The sequence below is a fragment of the Cervus elaphus genome, chromosome 12, assembly GCF_910594005.1.
Source record: "Cervus elaphus chromosome 12, mCerEla1.1, whole genome shotgun sequence".
Classification (NCBI taxonomy): Eukaryota; Metazoa; Chordata; class Mammalia; order Artiodactyla; family Cervidae; genus Cervus; species Cervus elaphus.
In genome coordinates, this window is record NC_057826.1 from 62,757,865 (window position 1) to 62,782,940 (window position 25,076).

Consider the following 25,076-nt stretch of genomic DNA (forward strand, 5'->3'; position numbering starts at 1 on the left):
ACTAAACTGTGTCTTACTCTTTGCAGTCCCATGGACTGCAGCACACCTTGCTTCCCTGTCCTTCACCATCTCCCAGAGTTTGCTCAAACTCATGTCCATTGAGTCAGTGATGCCATCCAACCATCTCATCCTCTGTTGTCTTCTGTCTCTGCCTGCCTTCAATCTTTCCCATCATCAGGAAATTTGGAGCCAGACCCCACCTTTACTGCGAGCAGCTCCTCAATGGCATGACCCTTGACTTCTGGTGGATCTAAAAGGCACTTACCATCCAAACTCTATCATCAGTTCCTAACCTTGTGCTGCTTTAAAGACAAGAAGACGTAAACAAAGGTACTCTGTCTCCATCCTCACCTTTCTTCTTCCTGCAACATCCAGTCTGCTTGGCAGACTGAGATATTTTGCCACCTTCTTAAGAACTTTTCACTACTGATCACCTCGCTCTTCACTTATTGCCTCCACCTCTTCCTCTTCACTAGATTCTTCATATGAGCATTTAAGCATGCAAAGATTTCTCCCACCTTTAAAATCCTTCCTTTATAGGCATCTGTGCTCTTCAAAGGACTGTCACCGTTTGCCACCTACTGCCTCTATCCCCTTCTGAACCCACTCAAAGCTAGCCATTGCTAGATCCATGTGCCTGGATCTAGTGAACAGGTCCCAGTCCTCATCTTGCTGAGCATCTCCCTTTCACAGCAGCATTATTCATATTAGGCAAAAAGTGGAAACAAACTAAGATGTCCATCAACTTGTGAATGGACAAATAAATACGATAATCATACAGTGTGATATTTTTGGCCATAAAAAGGAATGAAATTCTGATTTCCACAGTGTGGATGAACCCTGCTGTGGGTTCAAAAAAAGATACACTGAAGTCCTAACTTCTGCCTTCTGTAAGTGTAACTGTATTTGGAAATAGGGTCTTTGCAGATGTAATCGAGTTACAATGAGATCCTACTGGATTAGAGTGGGACCTACATCCAACGACAGGTGTCCTTATAAGAAAGCCACGTGAAGACATAGGGACAGAGAGACACAGAGGGAGAAGCCATGTGATGCCAGAGGCAGAGGCTGGAGTGATCCAGTTACAAGCTAGGGACTGTCAGCCACTACCAGAATCTAAGAAAGAAGCATGGAATCTAGAGGCATGGAACTCTAGATTCTTCCCCTAGAATTTTCAAAAGCAGCCTGGCCCTGTTGACACCACAATTTGATACTCCCCGCCTCAAGAACTCTGGAAGAAGTTTCCGTTGTTTTAAGCCACTTTGTTTATGGTAATTTGTTATAGCAACTGTAGGACATCAAGAAACCCTGGAAATATTAAGACTAAAAGAAGCCAGTTATAAAGGACCATATATTGTATAATTCTATTTATATGAAATGTCCAGAATACATACATCCATAGAGGCAGGAAGTAAGTAGATTAATGGTTTACAAAGAGTTGGGGATCGTGTGTTTGGGAAGTAATAACTAAGGAGAGTAAAAGGTTCCTTTTTGGGGTAATGAAAATACCCCAAAATTAATTGTGTCGATGGATATTCCACTCTGTGAATGTACTAAAAGTCAACAAGTTATAACAGCAGCAACAATAAAAGAATAAATGAACTAAAGGAAGTGCTCAGAAAGGATGGGCATGTTAAAAGGGCATAAGACTCAATCTGAAAGAAAAAGAACTCCAAATAATAAAATCTGGAACAATCTGGGCAATTAAATTAATAATGATAATACTGGATTATAACTCATAGAATGAAATATTTATGAGTCCAAATTGAATAAAATAAATAACTGGATAAATCTAAATAGGGAGAGAAAGGATAACACTTCCTTACAGAAATACCAGAAGAATCAATAAATGTAGAAGAAATTAGGGAAATACAAAATTGCCATTAAAACATCACATTAATAATTTTTTCAGGCATACACCAATGGATGCTAAAATAAGTGGGCAAAAACTTGAGATAAAATAGTATATTTGCATGGTCTCTATCGTTCCCATGATGTGTATTAATTATAAAGAGAAAAATATTAACTTTCAGTGGAGAGATTCTAGCCACTACTGTAACTTCAAGGTTAACATCACTAACAAGACATAATGACATCAGATACCCTCTGAAATATTGAGGATAAAGCATTGCATGGAATATATACCACAGTGCTATTTGTTGTTTCTCTGAAATTCTAAAATAGCCAGTATCCTGCATTTTTCTTTGCTTTATCTGGCAACCTAACTGAGAGGGCACAGTTTCTGTGGTATTCTTGCCAAAAATGCATAACCACAATCTAATCATGACAAAACAGCAAACACATCCTATAAAATTACTGACTATGAGACAAGGAAAAACTACGAAATTATCACTGGAAGAAGGAATTAATTATTTTAAAGGGCAGAAATTAACAAGTTCAAATCAAAATTGACTTCAGAAGAGATGGAAAATCTAAAACAGAGGTTGGCAAACTTTTCTGTAAAGGGTATAGTAAGTATCTGAGGCTTTGTGGACCATTTTAATAGATGCAACTTCTTACCTCTATCACTATACCATAAAAGCAACCACAGAGAACACATAAACAAATGAGAGAGGCCATATTCTAGTAAAATGTTATTTACAAAAACAACTAGTGGACCAGATATGGCCAAAGGAGTTTGCTGAACTCTGGTCTCAATAGACCACTTTCCAAAGAAGAAATTTTTCAAAAAACTTATCCTGCCGAACACCAGGCCTTGTCATTTTCACAGAATCATTATATTCCATTTTAAAAAATTAGGTAATTCTAAAAATATTTTAATCTCTCATCCCCAATTTCCCTCTCCCACCCATCTTAAATTATTCTGACTTCTTTAGGATACATCATTTTGTTTGTATGTATCCTTACAAAAGGATTGTATTATTGTATGTAGTTTTAACTTATACAAATAGTAATGTGTTTTACCTCACTGTTTCACAGTGCTTTTCACTCAGTACTTTGCCTAGGTGTTCATCCAGTTTGTGATTCTGACCCTTACACTGAAAACAACAGACTCCCCAGGTCGGTAGGTGCCCAATATGCTACTGGAGATCAGTGGAGAAATAACTCCAAAATGAATGAAGGGATGGAGCCAAAGCAAAAACAATGCCCAGTTGTGGATGTGACTGGTGATAGAAGCAAGGTTCGATGCTGTAAAGAGCAATATTGCCTAGGAACCTGGAATGTTAGGTCCATGAATCAGGGCAAATTGGAAGTGGTCAAACAGGAGATGGCAAGAGTGAACGTCGATATTCTAGGAATCAGAGAACTAAAATGGACTGGAATGGGTGAATTTAACTCAAATGACCATTAATATCTACTACTGTGGGCAGGAATCCCTTAGAAGAAATGGAGTAGTCATCATGGTCAACAATAGAGTCTGAAATGAATGCATTTCATTGGATGCAATCTCAAAAATGACAGAATGATCTCTGTTCATTTCCAAAGCAAACCATTCAATATCACGGTAATTCATGCCTATGCCCCAAACAGTAATGCTGAAAAAGCTGAAGTTGAAGGGTTCTATGAAGACCTACAAGACCTTTTAGAACTAACACCCAAAAAGGATGTCCTTTTCATTATAGGGGACTAGAAGGCAAAAGTAGGAAGTCAAGAGATACCTGGAGTAACAGGCAAATTTGGCCTTGGGGTACAGAATGAAGCAGGGCAAAGGCTAATAGAGTTTTGCCAAGAGAACGCACTGGTCATAGTAAACACCCTCTTCCAACAACACAAGAGGAGACTCTACACATGGACATCACCAGATGGCCAACATCGAAATCAGATTTGATTATGTTCTTTGCAGCCAAAGATGGAGAAGCTCTATACAGTCAGCAAAAACAAGACCAGGAGCTGACTGTGGCTCAGATCATGAACTCTTTATTGCCAAATTCAGACTTAAACTGAAGAAAATAGGGAAAACCACTATTCAGGTATGACCTAAATCAAATCCCTTATGATTATACAGTGGAAGTAAGAAATAGATTTAAGGGACTAGATCTGATAGACAGAGCACCTGATGAACTATGGATGGAGGTTAGTGACATTGTACAGGAGACAGAGATTAAGACCATCCCCATGGAAAAGAAATGCCAAAAAGCAAAATGGTTGTCTGAGGAGGTCTTACAAATAGCTGTGAAAAGAAGAGAAGCAAAAAGCAAAGGAGAAAAGGAAATATATTCCCATTTGAATGCGGAGTTCCAAAGAATAGCAAGGAGAGATAAGAAAGCCTTTCTCGGCGATCAATGAAAAGAAATAGAGAAAACAACAGAATGGGAAAGACCAGAGACCTCTTCAAGAAAATTAGAGATACCAAGGGAACATTTAATGCAAAGATGGCTTCGATAAAGGACAGAAATGGTATGGACCTAACAGAAGCAGAAGATATTAAGAAGAGGTGGCAAGAATACACAGAAGAACTGTACAAAAAAGATCTTCACGACCCAGATAATCATGATGGTGTGATCACCAACCTAGAGCCAGACATCCTGGAATGTGAAGTCAAGTGGGCCTTAGCATCACTATAAACAAAGCTAGTGGAGGTGATGGAATTCCAGTTGAGCTATTTCAAATCCTAAAGATGATGCTGTGAAAGTGCTGCACTCAATATGCCAGCAAATTTGGAAAACTCAGCAGTGGCCACAGGACTGTAAAAGGTCAGTTTTCATTCCAATCCCAAAGAAAGGCAGTCCCAAAGAATGCTCAAACTACCGCACAATTGCACTCATCTCACACGCTAGTAAAGTAATGCTCAAAATTCTCCAAGCCAGACTTCAGCAGTACGTGAATAGTGAACTTCCAGATGTTCAAGCTGGTTTTAGAAAAGGCAGAGGAACCAGAGATCAAATTGCCAACATCTGCTGGATCATCAAAAAAGCAAGAGAGTTCCAGAAAAACATGTGTTTCTGCTTTATTGACTATGCCAAAGCCTTTGACTGTGTGGATCACAAGAAACTGTGGAAAATTCTGAAAAAGATGGGAATACCAGACCACCTGACCTTCCTTGTGAGAAACCTATATGCAGGTCAGTAAGCAACAATTAGAACTGGACATGGAACAACAGACTAGTTCCAAATAGGAAAAGGAGTATGTCAAGGCTGTATACTGTCACCCTGCTTATTTAACTTATATGCAGAGTACATCATGAGAAACGCTGGGCTGGAAGAAGCACAAGCTGGAATCAAGGTTGCGGGGAGAAATATCAATCACCTCAGATATGCAGATGACACCACCCTTATGGCAGAAAGTGAAGAGGAACTAAAAAGCCTCTTGATGAAAGTGAAAGAGGAGAGTGAAAAAGTTGGCTTAAAGCTCAACATTCAGAGAACTAAGATCATGGCATCTGGTCCCATCACTTCATGGGAAATAGATGGGGAAACAGTGGAAACAGTGTCAGACTTCATTTTTTTGGGCTCCAAAATCACTGCAGATGGTGACTGCAGTCATGAAATTAAAAGACGCTTACTCCTTGCAAGGAAAGTTATGACCAACCTAGATAGCATATTAAAAAGCAGAGACATTACTTTGCCAACAAAGGTCTGTCTAGTCAGGCTATGGTTTTTCCAGTGGTCATGTATGGATGTAAGAGTGGGACTGTGAAGAAAGCTGAGCGTTGAAGAATTGATGCTTTTGAACTGTGGTGTTGGAGAAGACTCTTAAGAGTCCCTTGGACTGCAAGGAGATCCAACCTAGGATCCAACCTAGGATCCAACCTTAGGAGTCCATCCTAAAGGAGATCAGTCCTGGGTGTTCATTGGAAGGACTGATGCTGAAGCTGAAACTCCAATACTTTGGCCACCTCATGCGAAGAGTTGACTCATTGGAAAAAACCCTGATGCTGGGAGGGATTGGGGGCAGGAAGAGAAGGGGACGACAGAGGATGAGATGGCTGGAGGGCATCACCGACTCAATGGACGTGAGTTTGAGTGAACTCCGGGAGTTGGTGATGGACAGGGAGGCCTGGCGTGCTGTGATTCATGGGGTCGCAAAGAGTCAGACACAACTGAGCGACTACACTGAACTGAACTGAACTGAACCATTACCACCATAACTCCTGCCATAGTTTAGCCTCAGGCCAAGCTACATGGGGGAACATAGCCCCACCCATCAACGGAAAACTGGATTAAAGATTTACTGAGCATGGCCCTGCCCATCAGAGCAAGGCCCAGATTCCCACGCAGCCAGTCCCTCCCATCAGGAAGCTTCCACAAGCCTCTTACCCTAATCCATCAGAGGGCAGACAGAATGAAAACCACAATCACAGAAAACTAACCAAACTGATCACTTGGATCACAGCCTTGTCTAACTCAATGAAACTACGAGCCATGCCATGTAGGGTCACCCAAGATGGACGGGTCATGGTAGTGAGTTCTGACAAAACGTGGTCCACTGGAGAAGAGAAAGGCAAACCACTTCAGTTTTCTTGCCTTGAGAACCCCAAGGAAAGTATGAAAAGGCAAAAAGATAGGACACTGAAACATGAACTCCCCAGGTCAGTAGGTGCCCAATACGCTACTGGAGAAAAGCAGAGAAGTGGTTCCAGAAAGAATGAAGAGGCTGAGCCAAAGTGAGAACAATGCCCAGCTGTGGATGTGACTGGTGATGGAAGTAAAGTCTGATGCTGTAAAGAACAATATTGCATAGGAACCTAAAATGTTAGGTCCGTGAATCAAGGTAAATTGTAAGTGGTCAAAGATGGCAAGATTGAACATTGACATTTTAGGAATCAGTGAACTAAAATGAACCAGAATGGGTGAATTTAACTCAGATGATCATTATATCTACTATTGTGGGCAAGAATCCCTTAGAAGAAATGGAGTAGCCCTCATAGTCAACAAGAGTCCAAAATGCAATACTTGGGTGCAATCTCAAAAATGACAGAATGATCTTTGTTCATTTCCAAGGAAAACCATTCAATATCACAGTAATCCAAGTCTATGTTTCAACCACTAATGCCAAAGATGCTGAAGTTTAACAGTTCCATGAAGACCTACAAGACTTTCTAGAAACAACACTCAAAAAAGATGTCCTTTTCATCATAAGGGACTGGAATGCAAAAGTAGGAAGTCAAGAGATACCTGGAATAACAGGCAAGTTTGGCCTTGGAGTACAGAATGAAGCAGGGCAAAGGCTAACAGAGTTTGGTCAAGAGAACACACTGGTCATAGCAAACACTCTTTTCCAACAACACAGCAAACGACTCTACACATAGACATCACCAGATGGTCAATACCAAAATCAGAATGATTATATTCTTTGCAGCCGAAAATGGAGCAGCTCTATACAGTCAGCAAAAACAAGACGAAGAGCTGACTGTGGCTCAGATCATGAACTCCTTATTGCAAAGATCAGACTTAATTTGAAGAAAGTAGGGAAAATCAATAAGCCATTCAGGTATGACCTGAATAAAATCCCTTATGATTATACAGTGGAAGTGACAAATAGATTAAAGGGATTAGATCTGATAGACAGAGGGCCTGAAGAACTATGGACAGAGGTTCGTAACAGTGTACAGGAGATGGTGATCAAAACCATTCCCAAGAAAAAGAAATGTAAAAGGCAAAATGGTTGTCTGAGGAGGCCTTACAAATAGCTGAGAAAAGAAGACAAGTGAAAGGCAAAGGAGAAGAGGGACATATCCATCTGAATGCAGAGTTCCAAAGAATAGCAAGGAAAGATAAGAAAGCCTTCTTACGTGAACATTGCAAGGAAATAGAGGAAAACAATATAATGGGAAAGACTAGAGATCTTCTCAAGAAAATTAGATGTACCAAGGGAACATTTCATGCAAAGACGGGCTCAATAAAGGACAGAAATGGTAGGGACCTAACAGAAGCAGAAGAGTTTAAGAAGAGGTGGCAAGATTATACAGAAGAACTGTACAATAAAGATCTTAATGACCCAGATAACCATGATGGTGTGATCACTCACCTAGAGCCAGACATCCTGGAATGCGAAGTCAAGTGGATCTTAGGAAGCATCACTAGGAATAAAGCTAGTGGTGGTGATGGAATTCCAGCTGAGCTATTTCAAATCCTAACAGATGATAACTGTGAAATTGCCAGCAAATCTGGATAACTCAGCAGTGGCCACAGGACTGTAAAAGGTCAGTTTTCATTCCAATCCCAAAGAAAGGCAATGCAAAGAATGCTCAAACTACCGCACAATTGCACTCATCTCACACGCTAGTAAAGTAATGCTCAAAATTCTCCAAGCCAGGCTTCAACAGTACATCAACCGAGAACCTTCAGATGTTCAGGATGGATTTCGAAAAGGCAGAGGAACCAGAGATCAAATTGCCAACATCCGTTGGATCACAGAAAAAGCAAGAGAATTCCAGAAAAACATCTACTTCTGCTTCATTGACTACGCCAAAGCCTTTGGCTGTGTGGATCACAACAAACTGTGGGAAATTCTTAAATAGATGGGAATACCAGACCACCTTACCTGCCTCCTGGGAAATCTGTGTGCAGGTCAAAAAATCAACAGAACTGGACAACAGACTGGTTCCCAATTGGGAAAGGAGTAAGTCAAGGGTGTATATTGTCACCTTGCTTATTTAACTCATATGCAGAGTACACCATGTGAAATGCCAGACTGGATGCAGTACAGCTGGAATCAAGATTGCAGGGAGAAATATCAATAACCTCATATGTGCAGATAATACCACCCTTATGGCAGAAAGCAAAGAGGAATTAAAGAGCCTCTTGATGAAAGTGAAAGGAGAGTAAAAATCTGGCTTAAAACTCAGCACTCAAAAAATAAGATTATGGCATCCAGTCCCATCACTTCATGGCAAATAGATGGGGCACAGTGGAAACAGTGACAGATTTTATTTTCTTGGGCTCCAAAATCACTGCAGATGGTGACTGCGGCCATGAAATTAAAAGATGCTTGCTTCTTGGAAGAAAAGCTTTGACCAACCTAGATAGCATATTAAAATGCAGAGACAAAAAAAAATAATAAAATAAAATGCAGAGACATTACTTTACTAACAAAGGTCCGTCTAGTCAAAGCTATGATTTTTCCAGTAGTCATATACGGATGTGAGAGTTGCACCATAAAGAAAATTGAGCTCCTAAGAACTGATGCTTTTGAACTGTGGTATTGGTGAAGACTCTTGAGAGTCCCTTGGACAGCAAGGAGATCAAACCAGTCAACCCTAAAGGAAATCAGTCGTGAATATTCATTGGAAGGACTGATGCTAAAGCTGAAGCTGCAATACTTTGGCCACCTGACGCAAAGAACTGATTCATCTGAAAAGACCCTGATGCTGGGAAAGGTAGAAGGTGGGAGGAGAAGGGGACAACAGAGGATGAGATTGTTGGATGACATCATCAATTCAATGGACATGAGTTTGAGTAAGATCTGGGAGTTGGTAATGGACAGGGAAGCCTGGCGTACTGCGGTCCATGGGGTCAGCCAAGAGTTAGACACAACTGAGCAACTGAACTGACCTATTTTTACATAGTATTACAAATGTGCATTGACCACATCTTATATATCTATTCTCTCACTGATGGATTCTCTACTGGGTTCCAACTCATTATCACTTCAAGTAATGCTTTAGGAAATAATTTCATACATGTTCCCTCATAAACTCTACAAGCACTGCTGGGTCATAAGACTTTATAAGGTTCCTATGTCCCCAAGTCCTGGCATCATCTGACTTTAATCTGACAATTCAATAGGATTAAACATTTCCATTACCTTTGTAACTATTCCTAAACATTGAAAAAGAAAATTTCAACCTTTTTTTTCTATGAAAAGTATAACATTTATACCAAAATCTGAAATATACTGTAAAAACAAAAACTACAGGAAAAAAATTAATAAATACTGACACAAAATCCTCAATACAATATTAGCAAATAGACTCTGAATGTTCATTAAAAGAAGATATCCTATGTATAAGTATATAAAGTATTATAAGAATGTATGAATTATTAGCCCCCAGATCAATTAAACACTCATCTCTAGAGACTGAAATAACCTTTTGGATAAGAATACTCTATAAAATAGTAATAGATAAATGCTTCCTTAATATTGCAAAATACATCTATTTCAGCTCAAATGTTAGCGTTCAGCTTAAATGAAGGAAATTCTTGAAGCATTCCCACTAAAGCCTCAAATAAGATGAGGATGTTTACTGTCATCACTATTATTTTATTTATGCTGGGACATTAGGTTCATTCAATTAGAAAAGAAGAAGAAAATAGTGGTTCAAAAATTAGAAAACAAATGGTCAAATGATCACTATTTGCAGAGGATGTGGTGTATACCTTAAAAAAAAAATCAAGGGCATGGCTTCACAATATGGTAACCACTAACCACATATGTTTACTGACCATGTGAAATGTGGCTAGTGTGACTTAAGAACTGAAATTTTGTGGTACATATACACCATGGAATATTACTCAGCCGTTAAAAAGAATTCATTTGAATCAGTCCTAATGAGATGGATGAAACTGGAGCCCCTTATACAGAGTGAAGTAAGCCAGAAACATAAAGAACATTACAGCATACTAACACATATATATGGAATTTAGAAAGATGGTAACGATAACCCTATATGCAAAACAGAAAAAGAGACACAGAAATACAGAACAGACTTTTGAACTCTGTGGAAGAAGGTGAGGGTGGGATGTTTTGAAAGAACAGCATGTATATTATCTATGGTGAAACAGATCACCAGCCCAGGTGGGATGCATGAGACAAGTGCTCGGGCCTGGTGCACTGGGAAGACCCAGAGGAATCGGGTGGAGAGGGAGGTGGGAGGGGGGATCGGGATGGGGAATACGTGTAAATCTATGGCTGATTCATATCAATGTATGACAAAACCCACTGAAATGTTGTGAAGTAATTAGCCTCCAACTAATAAAAAAAAAAAAAAAAAGAACTGAAATTTTAACATAATAAATTAAGCTACCTGTGTTAGTGACTACTGTATAAACGTGGACCTAGAGAATCAGTCAAAAAACAGTATGGGCACAAAATTAACACATAGCATTCAACTTAACTTTCACACGTACAAGAAAACAACCAGACAGAAGACATAAAGGAAGAGAAAATATATTTATAACAGAAATAAAAAAGATAAAGCAGAAGAAATTGGATATGTAATTTCAGAGACACATGAAGGGAAAGTTTTAAATCATAAAAAGAAACCTTCTACATTCTTGGTTAGGAAATTAACAGGATAAGATGTGATTTCTCTATAAGTTGATTTATAAATCTAATATGGTCCCATTAAAAATACTAACAAGTTTTTATAATTGAGCTAAACATGCTAATCCTAACTTTCATGTAAAAAACAAACAAGAAGGAATATACCACAGAGCTTCGGAGTTGGTGAACATGTGATTTGGGGAGGGTGGTGCCTCCCATATACTTTGTCCTATGCATCTCTTCCTTCTGGCTGTTCCTGAGTTATATCCTTTTATGATAAGCCAATGATCTGAAAATTCTACCAATATATTTCCCTATCTGGTATTCCAGGCATGTGTATGTAATTTCAAATCATAATAGAGCAGCAGCACAGGAATAAGCTTGTGGTAGGAGGGAGAATTTAAGTTTTACTCTATTCAACAATCATTATGGGGAGGAGACAAGATGGTGAAGCAGAAGGACTTAACCTCACCTCCTCTCTGAAAACACCAGAATCACAACTACTGAACAATCATCAATAAAAGACTGACATATAAGACCAGATGAACTTAATTTATAGAACATTTCATCCAAAAGCAACAGAATACACATTCTTCTCAAGTGTACACAGAACCTTCTCCAGGGCCACAAAGCAAACCTTTGCAAATTTAAGAAAACTGAAATCATATCAGGCATCTTTTTTGACCATAATACTAAGATTAGAAATCAACTACAAGGAAAGAAACTGTAAAAAACACAAACACATGGAGGCTAAACAATGTTACTCAGTAACCAATGGATTCCTGAAGAAATTAAAGAGGAAGTAAAAAAATGTCTAGAGACAAAATGATCCAAAACCTCTGGGATGCAGAAAAAGCAGTTCTAAGAGGGAAGTTTATAGCAATAAAATCTCACCTTAGGAAATGAAAAATCTCAACAACCTTATCTTACACCTAAAGCAACTAGAGAAAGAAGAACAAACAAAACCTAAAGTTAGTAGAAGCAAAGAAATCACAAAGATCAGAGCAGAAATAAAACAATAGAAAAGACCAATGAAACTAAATGCTGGTTCTTTGAAAAAGATAAACAAAAATGACAAACCTTTAGCCAGACTCAAGAGAAAAAGGGAAAGGACTCAAATCAATAAAGTTAGAAATGAAAAAGAAGTTATAATTAACTCCACAGAAACAGAAAGGATCATAAGAGACTACAAGTAACTATATGCCAATAAAATGGACAAATTCTTAGAATGGTACAATCTTCCAAGACTGAACCAGGAAGAAACAGAAAATATGAGCCAGACCAATCACAAGTACTGAAATTGAAACCGTGACTTAAAAACTTCCAACAAACAAAAGTCCAGGAGCAGATGGCTTCATAGGCAAATTCTATCAAACATCTAGATAAGACTTAACATCTATCATTCGGAAGCAATTTTTAAAAATTTCAGAGGAAGGAACACCCCCAAACTCATTCTATGAGGCCATCATCACCCTGATAACCAAAACCAAAGACATCACAAAAAAAGAAAATTACAAGCCAATAACACTGATAAACACAGATGAAAAATCCTCAACAAATACTAGCAAAACCAATCTAACAATAGGATCATTAAAGGATCATACACCATGATCAAGTAGAATTTATCCCAGGGATGCAAAGATTTTTCAATACCCAGAAATCGATCAGTGTGATACACCACATTAATCAGTTGAAGAATACAAACCATATGATAATCTCAACATGTACAGAAAAAGCTTTTGACAAAATTCAACATCCATTTGTGATAAAGAAACAAAACCCTCTCCAGAAAGTGGGCATAGAGGGAATCTATCATAACATAATAAAGACCATATAGGATAAACCTACAGCTAACATCATACTCAATAATGAAAAATTGAAAGCATTTCCTCTAAGATCAGGAACAAGATAAGGATGTGCACTCTTACCACTTTTATTTAACATAATTTTGGAAGCCCTAGCAATGGCAATCAGAGAAAGAAAAGAAATAAAAGTTGGAAAAGAAGAAGTAAAACTGTCACTGTTTGAAGATGACATGATACCATACATAGAAAATACTAAAGTTGCTACCAGAAAGCTACTACAGCTAAATGAATTTGGTAACGTTGCAGGATATAAAATTAATATGCAGAAATCTGTTGCATTTCTACACAATAACAATGAAAAAACAGAAACAGAAATTAAGGAAACAATTCCATTTACTATCACAGCAAAAAGAAAAAAATAGCTAGGAATATACCTACTTAAGGAGGCAAAAGACCTATACTCTGAAAACTATGAGGTGCTGATGAAAGACACTGAAGGTGATACAAACAGATGAAAAGATATACCATGTTCTTGGATTGGAAGAATCAGTATTGTCAAAATGACCATACTAACCAAGGCAATCTACAGATTCAGTGCAATCCCTATCAAATTATCAATGGCATTTTTCACAGAACAAGAAAATTTAAAATTTGTATGGAAACACAAAAGACCCGGAATAGCCAAAACAATCCTGAAAAGGAAAAATGCAGCAGGAGGAATCAGACTCCCTGACTTCAAATTATACTAAAGCTACAGTAATCAAACTGTATGGTACTAGCACAAAGACTGATAGACCAATGGAACCGGATAGAAAGCCCAGAAATAAACCCACACACTTATGGCCAGTGAATCTATGACAAAGGAGTCAAGAATGTAAACTGGAGAAAAAACACACTCTTCAACAACGGGTGCTGGGGACTGGCAGCTACAGGTGAAAGAAGGTGATTAGAACACTAACACCATACACAAAAATAAACAAAAATGGGTTAAAGACCTAAATTTAAGGCCAGATGCTATAAAACTCTTAGAGGAAAACATAGGCAGAATACTCTGACAGAAATCACAGCAATATCTTTTTGGATACACCTCCTAATGAAAACAAAAACAAAAATAAACAAATAAGAACCAATTAAACTTAAAAATCTTTTGTACAGCAAAGGAAACCATAAACAAAATGAAAAGACAACCTACAGGATGGGAGGACATATTTGTAAACAAAGTGACTGACCTGGGATTAATCTCCAAAATATACAAACAGCCCATGCAGCTCAATATTAAAAAAAAAAAAAAAAAAAAATCAAAAAATGGGCAGAAGACCTAAACAGAAATTTCTCCAAAGAAGATATACAGATGGTCAAAAAGCACATGAAAAGGTGCTCAACATTGCTGATTATTAAATCAACTGAAACCACAATGTGGTATCACCTCACACCAATCAGAATGGCCATCATCAAAAAGTATATAAACACTAAATGCTGGAGAAGGTGTGGAGAAAAAGAAACCCTCTGTGTTGATGGGAATATAAATTGGTATAATCACTATGGAGAACAGCTGGAGATTCTTTAAAAAGCTAAACATAGAATTATCATATGATCTAGCAATTCTACTCCTGGGCATATATCTGGAGAAAATCATAATTCAAAAAGATACATGCACCCCAGTGTTCACTGCAGCACTGTTTATAATAACCAAGACAAAGAAGCAACCTAAATGTCCAACTCATGAATGGATAAAGAAGATGTGGTTCAAATATACAGTGGAATATTACTCAGCCATAAAAAAGGAAATAGAGCCATTTGCAGCAACATGGATGGACCTAGAGTTTATCATACTAAGTGAAGTAAGTCAGACAGAGAAGAGACAAATATCGTATGATATCACTTGTATGTGGAAGCTAAAAAGATGATACAAATGAACTTATTTACAAAACAAAACAAAACAACATGCAATAAAAGAGAAAAACACTATTCAGCTATTTAAAAAAGCACCAGATTTACTGATATGAAACAGTATCTAAAAAATATTTTTAAGGAAAAAGAGCAGAGAGAAAATGGGTATAGTATGCTTCCATTCATGAACTTTACAAAAAGATATACATATTTTTAAAAGATATACATATCCTAATAGATGCACAGGATATCTCTGGAAATATACAGCAAACTGAGATGGATGAATGCTTCTGGGGAGGCAAGAAGGAGACTAAAAGACGCACTTGACATTCTGTACCTTTGTTACTATTTGAGTACTATTTTTATTTTTTTTTTACTATGTGAAGTTTTGCTTATAAAACACATAAAAGTTTTGCTTTCAGATTTTATATCCCCAGCCAGATCGCACCTCTGAGCTCCAGATCTGGATCCAAGCTGCCTGATTTTCAACTACTCCCCTGCATTTCTCACATGTACTTTCAACACAGTCAATACAAAACTAGATGGTGATCTTCCCCTCAAAACCTGTCCCTTCCAGGGCTCCTCATCACATGGACATCACAAGCCCTTTGAGCCCAAAATATGTGTGGCTCTCACTCCCCCCACTCCCTGGCTCCAACTTCCAATCCACCCTGGTGCCTGTGGATTCTCTAGTCAACACATGCACATTGGCTTCTCCACTTGGGCAGTGCCCTGAACCAAGCAACTGTCATCTCTCAGCTTTGCCACAGTCATAAGCGGGTCTACCGGGGCTGTTCTTGCCTCTTCTCTGGCAAGTTTGTCATTCTCCCCACTAAAAAATTCATCAGCAGCTTCGGGAAATAGCATAATCATATGGATTAGAAAGCAGCCAGAATTTTCAATAGAGTATACATGACCTTGCCTTGTCTAGTCTTTTCTTGTGTGATTCTTCCATTTCACTCTTTACATTCCAGCCACACTAACCTTCCTGTAGTTCCCCATAAAATTCTTCGCTTAAATACTCATTTGCTGAGTCTTCCACCTGGAAAGCTCTTCTGCCCCCCAAGTATCTCCAGACACCAACTTCTACTGAGTTAACTACCTCTCAGCTTTCCAGTCTCAGTTTAAACACAGTCTCTTCAGAGCATCTTTGCTGATCCTTCAGACTAAGTCAGGTTCCTGTTTCATATTGTTTTGCACTCCTTCTTCATAGAATTTTCTACAACAATAATTAATCATAAAACAAGCTACTTCCCTCTAATAATCTGTTTAAGGACAAGAACAATTTTGTCCAGTGACTAAAATAGTGCCCACAAAATAAATACCTGTTGAATAAATGAATGAATGAACAGGGAAGGGAGACAAAACCACAGGGAAGACCAAAGGCCATTGCTCATGAGGGTTCATGTCAGCAGTGAGTGGCCCCTAGGAGACAAAACTTCCAAAGTATCACAGCGGTCCTGGCCCCTGGTTCATGCCTCGCATTTGCCTACTCACCACACTGTCTGGGGACTGGAGCTGGCTTGGCAAGGCTGGGCTGCTATTATAGCCAGAGGTGCCACCAGATGAGAGGCTTCCGTCAGAGCTGGTGCACCGGGAGCCAGAGGTGGCCAAGTTGTGTAGTTTTTCTTCCTCCTGGGAAGGACAGATCACCGCCAACCAGCTTCAGGTGCCTCCTCACTACCCACACTCCCATCGCCTCCCAGTGCCTCCTGCCTTAGTCTCATACCTTCGTGCCTCCCCCATCCCAATCCCAACTATAGTGACAAGCTGCCTCCTCCCAGACTCTTGCCTGGGGACCAGAGCTGGTCTAATGAGGATGACATGTAAACAGAGTGAAGCAGCTCTGAACAGGCACCAGGACCTGACACCTTCCTCCAGATGCTACGTTCCAAGACTCAGAGGCAGCATGGGGATGGCTGACCCAGTCTGAGGTCTGCCCCAGGCCCAAGCCCACCCTGAAATCAGAGGCTTGTCCCACTCCCCACCCGCAGCAGCTGGGAGATGATCTGCTGGCGAATTCTCAGCTTTTCCTGTTCGGTCCGCTCCCGCAGTCGGTCCCGGGCCCGGGCAATCTCCACTTTGGCCTCCTCACGGGCCCGCTGGTATTCTTGTAGCATCAGCTCTATGTCAGAGGGTGGGTGAGAAGACCTTGATGCTGACCCTGGGCTCCTGGGGAAAACCAAAGGGGTGCAGAGATGCCTTCTAACGTGGTCAGTGGGCAATGGCCCAGGCCCGCTCAACACCATCTTCTTGAAAGACCCATCCTCTCTTTGCCCACAGGGTCTTCAAGTTTGGTTTTATAAACATCCTGAGCTCAGGCATGCAGCCTTACATAGCACATCATGCCCCCTCTATCCACTCCACCCCCTCCACAGCTCCCTCCCACCCTCCATTTTCCCTTTGCCTCTGTCTCCACAGCTGCCTACCACTGTCCACAGGCACGTAGGACCCACTCCTGGTCACTCCTGGCATAGAAAACTGTGGCCTCTGGTGTCCAGGACACTAGAGTCCAGGCCCCACTCCCCACATGCTCTCACCCCACACCCGAGCCGGCTCCCCGCAGGGCACTGGGTCCACCTACCGGGTGGTCTCCACAACGTCCTTCCTCAGCTGCTGCAGGTATTCTCGGCGCCGGCTGGGGAGGTCAAAGTCCCGAGCAAAGCTCAGTTGTTTCTTGGGGCTGAGGCTTCGTGTCCGGCGGGAGTTCTGAAGTCCCTCAGCCTGCTCCCTCTGGAGGGTCTCTGCTGTGTGTTTTGGCCTGAGACAGAACATGACTGAGTCACTGACGCCAACCCTGAAGCCCCTTCTCTGTCTTAAGATCTGTCTCTGACCCCTGGAAGATCCCAGAGCTGAGCCAGGGAGAGGGGAACAGCCAGCTGTTGGCCTTCTCTGGCCTCCCACCCAGGGCCAGGTCCTTACCGGGCGTATAGCTCCTCCTTCTCGGCAGCGAGCGCCTCCCCCGTGCCACTCTTCAGCACCTGCAGCAGGGCGTCTGTCTCCCCAAAGCCATGGTGCAGTTTTGCTTCTGTGAGTTCTGTGCTGAGGGAGAGGTTCTGGGCCCCAACTTTCAGGGGGATCTGCTCCCTCTGGGGCCACTCTGGTGCCCGGCTCTGGTCCTCAGGGGCTTGTGGGCGCCTCTGGGGCTGCTCTCCAGAGCCACAATCACCTCTGGTCCCCAGGGAATTCACGGTACCCGGCCCTCCAGGAGAGCCATTCTGAGGCCCACACCAGTCACTAAATTTGTTAAGCATGGGGAGGTCCCTCAGACCATGATGTTGGGGCTCAGGGGCCGTGTACATCTGGGAACCAGAGGGCAGCAGTCCCCCAGGCTGGCAGGCCACAGGCGGGCCCAAGATGCAACCCTGGAGCCCTGGGGTATCAGTCAACTCAGAGAAAGGGCAGGGGCTGTGGCGCTGGAGGCCCCCCAACGAAGAGGAAATGTCCAGAGCAGGCCGCAGCTCCACTGGCGAGGCTGAGCCCTCACGCCTTTCCTCTGTCCTGCTCTGCCATCCACCTGGCCCCCTTCTGCTCAGCGAGCCACACTCTACTGAGGCCACGTCCTCAGGCAGAAAGCTGTCAGTCAGCCTCTGGCTCCTGCTCCTCAGGGCAGGGGGTGACAGTCTGCTCTGCACCCCGGCGGTGGTCCCGGGCAGACACTGCTGCACAAAACGGACTTGGAGCTTTGTGCTCTGCTGTGGGCCGCCTTGGGAGCTCACCCCAAAGGGTCTGCGGGCACCCCCTTCTCCACATGGAGCCCCTGCTCTCTGAGAGCCACCTGCCTCATCAGTGGTTTGAGAAAAATTACCCACTGGAGGCCGGGGGGCAGGAAGGGGAAGGCTTGGGCTGGACACGAGTTTCTGGCGGCTGTCAAGGGAAAGATCTGAGGGAGACGGGAGAGACAAGGCGCCTGGTGGGATCCCCGACCCTGGCGAGCTGGCACTAAGTGTGAGGATCGGGGAGGAGGCCCTGTCCACCAGCAAGGCACTGGTGGACCCCTGCTCCTTCTGCACCCTGAGCTCCCCGGCAGACTCCACAGTGTGGGGGCAGGGCCCTGGGGAGGAAAGTGCGCTGAGGCAGGGTCTGCCAACAGCCAGGCAGGAGGGCTCCTCTGGCTGGGAGCTGGGAGGCAGGAGGGCATTCGGAGAAGCTTGGGGGCTCAGAGAAGGCAGGTTCTGCCCAAAGGGGCCTTTCTGAAAGTTGAAGTGGAATGAGGGTACAGGGGTGCTCTGGGGCCTGCAAAGAGTGTCTTCTCCCTGAAGATCTAGGGGCCCTGCTGTTTTCCACACCGTCTCCTCTGCCTCTCTCTTCTGAAGTGTCCCGGGGACATGTCCCTTTCCTTGAGACATGCTAGCAAGATCCGAGCCCAGCCCTTCAAGGATCACATCGACCTTCTGAGGCTCGGCCTCTGGGGCCTGGAGGTGGAGGGATGGCGAGGCCAGGTCAGTCTGGATGCCCTCATCCACGGTGGTCTGAGTAGAGCCGTCTGTCACCTGGGTCTGGGGCACCTCACGAGGGGTGTCCCTCTTGGCATTCCACTCCTTTTCGGCCACACTTGGCTGGGAGAGACTCCCCAACAGCTCCGAGGTGCTGTGCAGGAGTTGTGACAGGTGGAGAGACAGGCTGTGCATGCTGGCCCAGGAGGCCAGATCCGACCGGGCAGAGGAGTCAGAAGAGCTCCAGTGGGACTCGCAGCCCAGGGTCTGCGTGCCTCGCTCCAAGGTGTCCGTCCTGGACTGAGCTACAGGACCACCCACCTCGGACGGATATAGCAGCATAATCTCATCCACTGGAACTGCAGCACTTCCCTCAGCCCAGGAGGGCTCCCTCCTCAGAGAACCCACTTCATCAGGGGTGCCCCGGAACTGGGCTCTTTCATCAGGACCCTTCGAGGGGGCTGCTCCTTCAGAGCTGATCAGGATGTTGGGGTTCCTCAGGGCAGGCAAGGAACCCCATACCTCCCAGGCCTCACGTGAACCTCGGGCATTTCCAACGCTGCTGCATTTGTTCAACATGCTCTGGGCGCTGGCCAAGGTGCTGAGGTGGGAATGAAGCAAGGAGCTCTGGTCCTCTAGGCAGCTGTCCATGCTGCTCTGGGCCACGTTTGGAGGTGTCAGACCCTGCGATGTGGGGCAGTGGGAGATGCTGACTGCACCACCAAATACATGCTGCCTCCAGCCAGTGCGCGCAGGCCCCTTGGGACGCCAGGGAAGGATGCAGGGGTTGATGTCACTGGGGCCCAAGAGCAGGGCTCCTCCGCCCACATCCGTGGAGTGCCACTCCTCTGGTCTGGCCTGGCCACCCAGTCTCTCTGACTTTCCTGACTGGGCCTGTTCCAGAGCACCAGATGGATGGACGGACGTGAGATTAGGGATTGGCATTCTCGAGAAAGTTGAAGTCGCTGAATAAGGTGGGGGTGCGAGTGGTAGGGGCCTGAGATCAGTAGCAATACTGTCCAAGTCAGAGAAGGCTTCCTGATCACAACCCTCAGCATTCAGAGATGTTCTCACTGCAGATTTTCCTGAGGAAGTGCCCCTGGGGTGTGAGGCCCACAGTTGGTTGGGCTCCGCGATATCCTCCTCTGTTGGGGAAGGAGGCTCCACGCTCAAGTTCAGCTCCTGAAGAGACCGGGAAGAGCTGACCACAGAGAACTGTGGTCTGGAGTATTTGCGACCGGACAAGACTGCAATTATAGGAAGTGAACCCCGGTGGTGGGGCGCCAGCTGCTCCCCACCAGAAGAGGGCTGCCCGGGGCCCTGGGCTGCTGGCCAGCGTGCTCTGCGTTGCCCTAAGGAGACAGCAGCTGAGTCACCGAAGCTGGGTGAGATCGTCTTGGACACAGGGGACCTGGCCACTGTCCTGCCCTCTCTGTCTGCACCTCTAATCTGACAGCTGTCTGAGCTGCCTTCATCAGCACAGGGCCTCCTGACCCCCACAGGGTGTCCATGGCCACTGGCAGCCTGGTCTCTCTGCTGCTCCTCCTCCTCCCACGGACTGTCAACCTGGGATCTGGAGACATACTTTAACTCTGTTATGAGTTTGGCTTGGGGATGCAAGCCACCATGATCCCTGGCCCCTGGGGGAAGTTGCGGCTCTTCTGGAAGGCATCTGATGTCATTTCCCAAACATCCCTGTTGTAGTCCCTCCGGCAGTTCACTCTCAACACACCCTTCACTTAAATTCAGGGTGTGTGGTCCCCCCGCTGCTGCTGGCTTGGGTTGAGAGCCCTGTGCACCCTGGCCCCCCACAGAGCTGTCCTGCAACTTCCCGGGTGTCTCAGAGCACCTGCCCTCGGGGGAAGGGAGAGCCTCAAGCTCGGCTCTGACTTTCTTCTCGGCAGCCTTCTTCTCAGAAACCCCTACTGACCTGGAGCTCCCATCAGTAAGCAAGGGGCTGAGGGGGCTCGTCCTCATGTCGGGGGCAGCAGGAGAGCTGCAGCCCCCAGTCAGAGGTAGGACCGCAGCGGCAGAGGCCTCTGGGGTGCTGCCGTCTGCTGGCCCCAGCTCTACCTTAATGCCTTTGGGCTCAAGGCCATGTGCCAACAGCACGCCAGGTTCCCCGCCACAGCCCTCTCCTCTCTCCATTCCCGAGGCCCTGGAAGGGACCCTGGAAGGGTGGTGAGAGTGTAGAGGGGCTGTGGAAGCCCCTCTGCCCAGGTCACCATCTCTGTAACATAGTGAGGTGGAGGAAGGGGAGGAACGGGCACCCCAAACAACAGGTTGAGGGCTATGCGGCTGCCAGCAAGGACCAGATCTGCTCTCTTCCTGGCTCTGGGATCGGCCAAGGGTCTTGCTGCCACCAGGGCTCCATGAGGAGACACCAACACCTGAGTCTTCCCGCGGGCATCTGCTCGGGGCCTCCTCTCTGACTCCCCCGGGGCTCTGATCCGGCAACAGAGCTAGCCTGGGACCTTCCACGCCGGCCCTGCAGGCTTCTGCCAGCCCAGAGCCAATACTCCCTTCCCGCTTCACACGAGGCTGCGAGGGAGCTTCCGGTCCAACCCCCCTTAGGGCTCTGGGCAGGACGGCACCCCACGTGGGATTCGCCCTCCCTTCTTCTGAGCTGGTGGAAGCCTCGAGGCATTGGCCCTGGTCTTGGTTAGGCTCCGAGAGGCTGGCTGAGTTCTGAACATCTGCGGTCACATGGCGACTTTCAAAACAGGCTGCTTTTTCTCCCTGAGCAATGGCTTGGACAGTACCTGAGCCTCCTCCCCACGTGCAGTCCGGAGTCGCAGGTTCTTGGTGGGCTGGGCTGCTCTCCTGATGGCCAGGGAGCATGCCCTCAGCCACAGCCAATGCCTCTCGCCCCTGTGCAATCCGCCCAGCATCCTCAAAAGGGGCCTGAGAAAGTGAGGCAGCCACCACTTCCCCTGTCTTCACCCTCCTGCCCTCCTCCCTGGAGGCTGCTGAAGAAGCAAGATTCCCTGAGCCCAGAGCACCAGCAGAGGGAGCCGCTCCCGTTGCTTTGTTTTTCTCTGTGATTTCAGAAGAGCTTGTGTGACACACAGATTGTTCACCTGCTCCCAGGAAACACTCCTGTTTTCTGGTACAATGGCTCCCACCTGGAGCGGGCTCAGTGTGGGGGGAAGTCCGTGAGGGACACTGTGGCCCCACGTCAGTGTCAGTGCTGGGCAGAGAGTGGAAACTGTCTGCAGACGGGGGTATGGCCTGATGGACCGTTGTCCTCTTGTCAACTGATCGGTGTCCTGGTTCAACAGAGAGAGATGCCATGTGATTCCATGCTTCAGCCTCATTTGTGGTCCTGTCAGCCACTGACTGGCCCATTTGTGGACACTGCAGCCTGCTGGGGGCCCTTGAAGAACATTCAGGTTCTAATAAAGTCTTGCTGGAAGGCAGAACTGTGCCCCCAGCCACCACGTCATAAAGCTGCTTCCTCTGAGTCTTTGCCAGTCCCATCTCCTCCAACACAGCCAGGCTTGTGGGTGGCTGAGCAGAGGGCTCTGGCTGAGGGACCCCTGGTGGGGACACAGGCACTGAGAAAGCCCCACCAGCAGGACTCAGGTCCTCGGCCTCCTGCCTTACCTCTCTGCCTTGGTTGTCTCCTTCTTCTAAGGGGCTGCCAACCTTCCTCTCAAGCAGGCTAGAGGCCCCATTCAGGGCACCGGCTCTGTCTGGTCCTCTTGGTTCAGCTGCCTCAGCTCTGGAAGGAGAACCTACCCTGCTATCCAGGCGCATCGAGCTGCTTCTAAGGTCGCCTCCTTGGTCTTGGGGACCAGTGCTTGCTGACCTCTTGCCCTCGGCAGCCAGGGGAACGCTCCCTGGTACACTGGATTGACCACGAGGTCCAGTGGCTGTGGGTGTCACAGATCCAGGCCAAGCAGAGTGCAACACAGAGGAGTCCCATCTGTCATCTCCCTGCAGGCTGTGGTGTCCAGACGCTCCACTCTGGTCCTGCTGCCCGGCTCCAGTTACCAAGGGACTGGTGGGCATTTTCAGCACGGTAGGATCCAACACATAGTCAACAGAAGAGATGCCTAGAGTATCAGGTGCATAAAGATAGCTTCTTGGCAGCCTTGTTGAATTCAAGAGCAAGGTGTGACTCAGGTCTTGGCAAGGGGCCATGCAGGAGTCTGGCTGGCTTGGTGACAGGCCGGTCCTGTGGCCGAACAATGTGTGCACACAATGGTGGCACTGGCCAGGGAGTCTCTGAGTCGCCGAGACTGTGTTTTTCTCCTCTAGGCTCCCTTTTTGAGCAGCCATTTCTTCCACTCTGCCTTGAACTGCTGGCTCCTCTTGCTGAAAACGATGGATGCACTTGGCAGGATGGCTTTCTTGAACACCCTCCAAAGTCTCCAGCTCCTCCAGACTTCCCAAGCTGCGGGGCTGACATCTGAGGTGCACTGCATTCACCAGCTTGCCCTCCTCAGAAGTCCCCTCGGGTCTGGGCTGCAATGGCAGAGCTCTGGCTGAAGATTTCGTCCTCGGGTGAGCAGAGGCATTGGTGCATTCTCTGCAAACTGTGCACACCCCTAAATAACCACCAGAGTCCTTGGCAGGTGTGTTTAGCACAGCTGGGTAGGTATGCCCTCTCACAAATCTGCTTCCAGGTCCCTGGGGATCAGTGCTACCATTCACCTCCACTTCCCCAGCTTCACCATCCCTACAGATAACATCGTCTGTCCATTTGGGAGAAGTCAGCTGATTCTTGAAGGGCGGGTGGTTTCCAAAGCTGCCGGTCCTCAGCACGCTGTCAGCTGTCTCCTGGTCCTGTTGGTACTGGAAGATGAACTCCTTGCTGACTCCTGGTGGGTGAGAAGCGTGCAACTGCTTACCCTGTTTGGATTCAATTTCTGAGATGCCATTCTCCAGCTGCATCACACTCCTAATTAGCCTAGCCATCTCATTGGCACTATTAACTCTTTCATCCCATGTCTTTCCAGGAGGTTCTTCTTTGGGATTTGCTTTAAGTGCTTTTCCAGGGACTTTGCATTCGCTGAGGTTTCTTTCCTGAGAGCATGTAACTGACTGGAATTGTTCATATGTGGACTCAGTCTGTGAAAGCTTAAACTCTTCTGAGCCATCTTTGGAATGGGGTGCTTTTCCAAGAAGCCCAGTTTCATTCCTCCCTTCCTCCTTATGGGCTGGACTCTCACCCAGGGCCATTGTCTCTGGGCTGCTTACCTGATGACGTACTGATCTAGACTTCAAAGGAAGAGCAGCATCCTGTGGCTTATCCTTGTCAGGGGCTAAATAGATGGTTTTACAGGTGAAATCAGACCTAACCCTGGCAGGAAAGTGTCTTTTCATGTCAAAGGCCTGAGCCTGTGTGAGGACTGCATTCTGCCCCTGCTCTTCTTCCTCACCCGTCTCAGATTCACACGCAAGGAGAGGCTTCCTTGACCCAGACCTGTTTGAGGAAACACTGCAGTAGGACTGTATAGGAGCCTTTGCTCCCTGCTTGAGCGTTGGAAGACTCTGTTTATTTAAAATTCCAACTTGATTTTCAAATTCACATACTTTTATGCTGGTAGATGGGAAAAAATGTCCATTCTGAGTGACAAAAAAATAAACCGAATTATGGCTTCTTTCTTTAACCTTTCCAAGGCATTTCCCTTTTTCTCTGCAAACTTCCTTGGCATTCAAATCAACTGGCCTCTCTGCTGCGACCTGCTGAGATGATGCAATCTGGGAATTCTGGTTTTGTAATTGTACTGGCAACTTGTCCTCCACATACACATTTTGGAGGACCTGGTGC

General features: G+C 45.3%; 1 protein-coding gene across 1 annotated transcript in view; it reads right to left on the reverse strand.

Annotated features, from left to right (window-relative positions):
* STARD9 (StAR related lipid transfer domain containing 9) overlaps nucleotides 1–25,076 on the reverse strand; it is a 117,936-nt gene that overhangs the window by 4,085 nt on the left and 88,775 nt on the right. Inside the window, 4 exon segments of the mRNA XM_043919124.1 lie at nucleotides 16,359–16,496; nucleotides 16,850–17,033; nucleotides 17,446–17,622; nucleotides 17,784–25,076. Of these exon segments, the coding sequence (XP_043775059.1) occupies nucleotides 16,359–16,496; nucleotides 16,850–17,033; nucleotides 17,446–17,622; nucleotides 17,784–25,076 (7,792 nt within the window).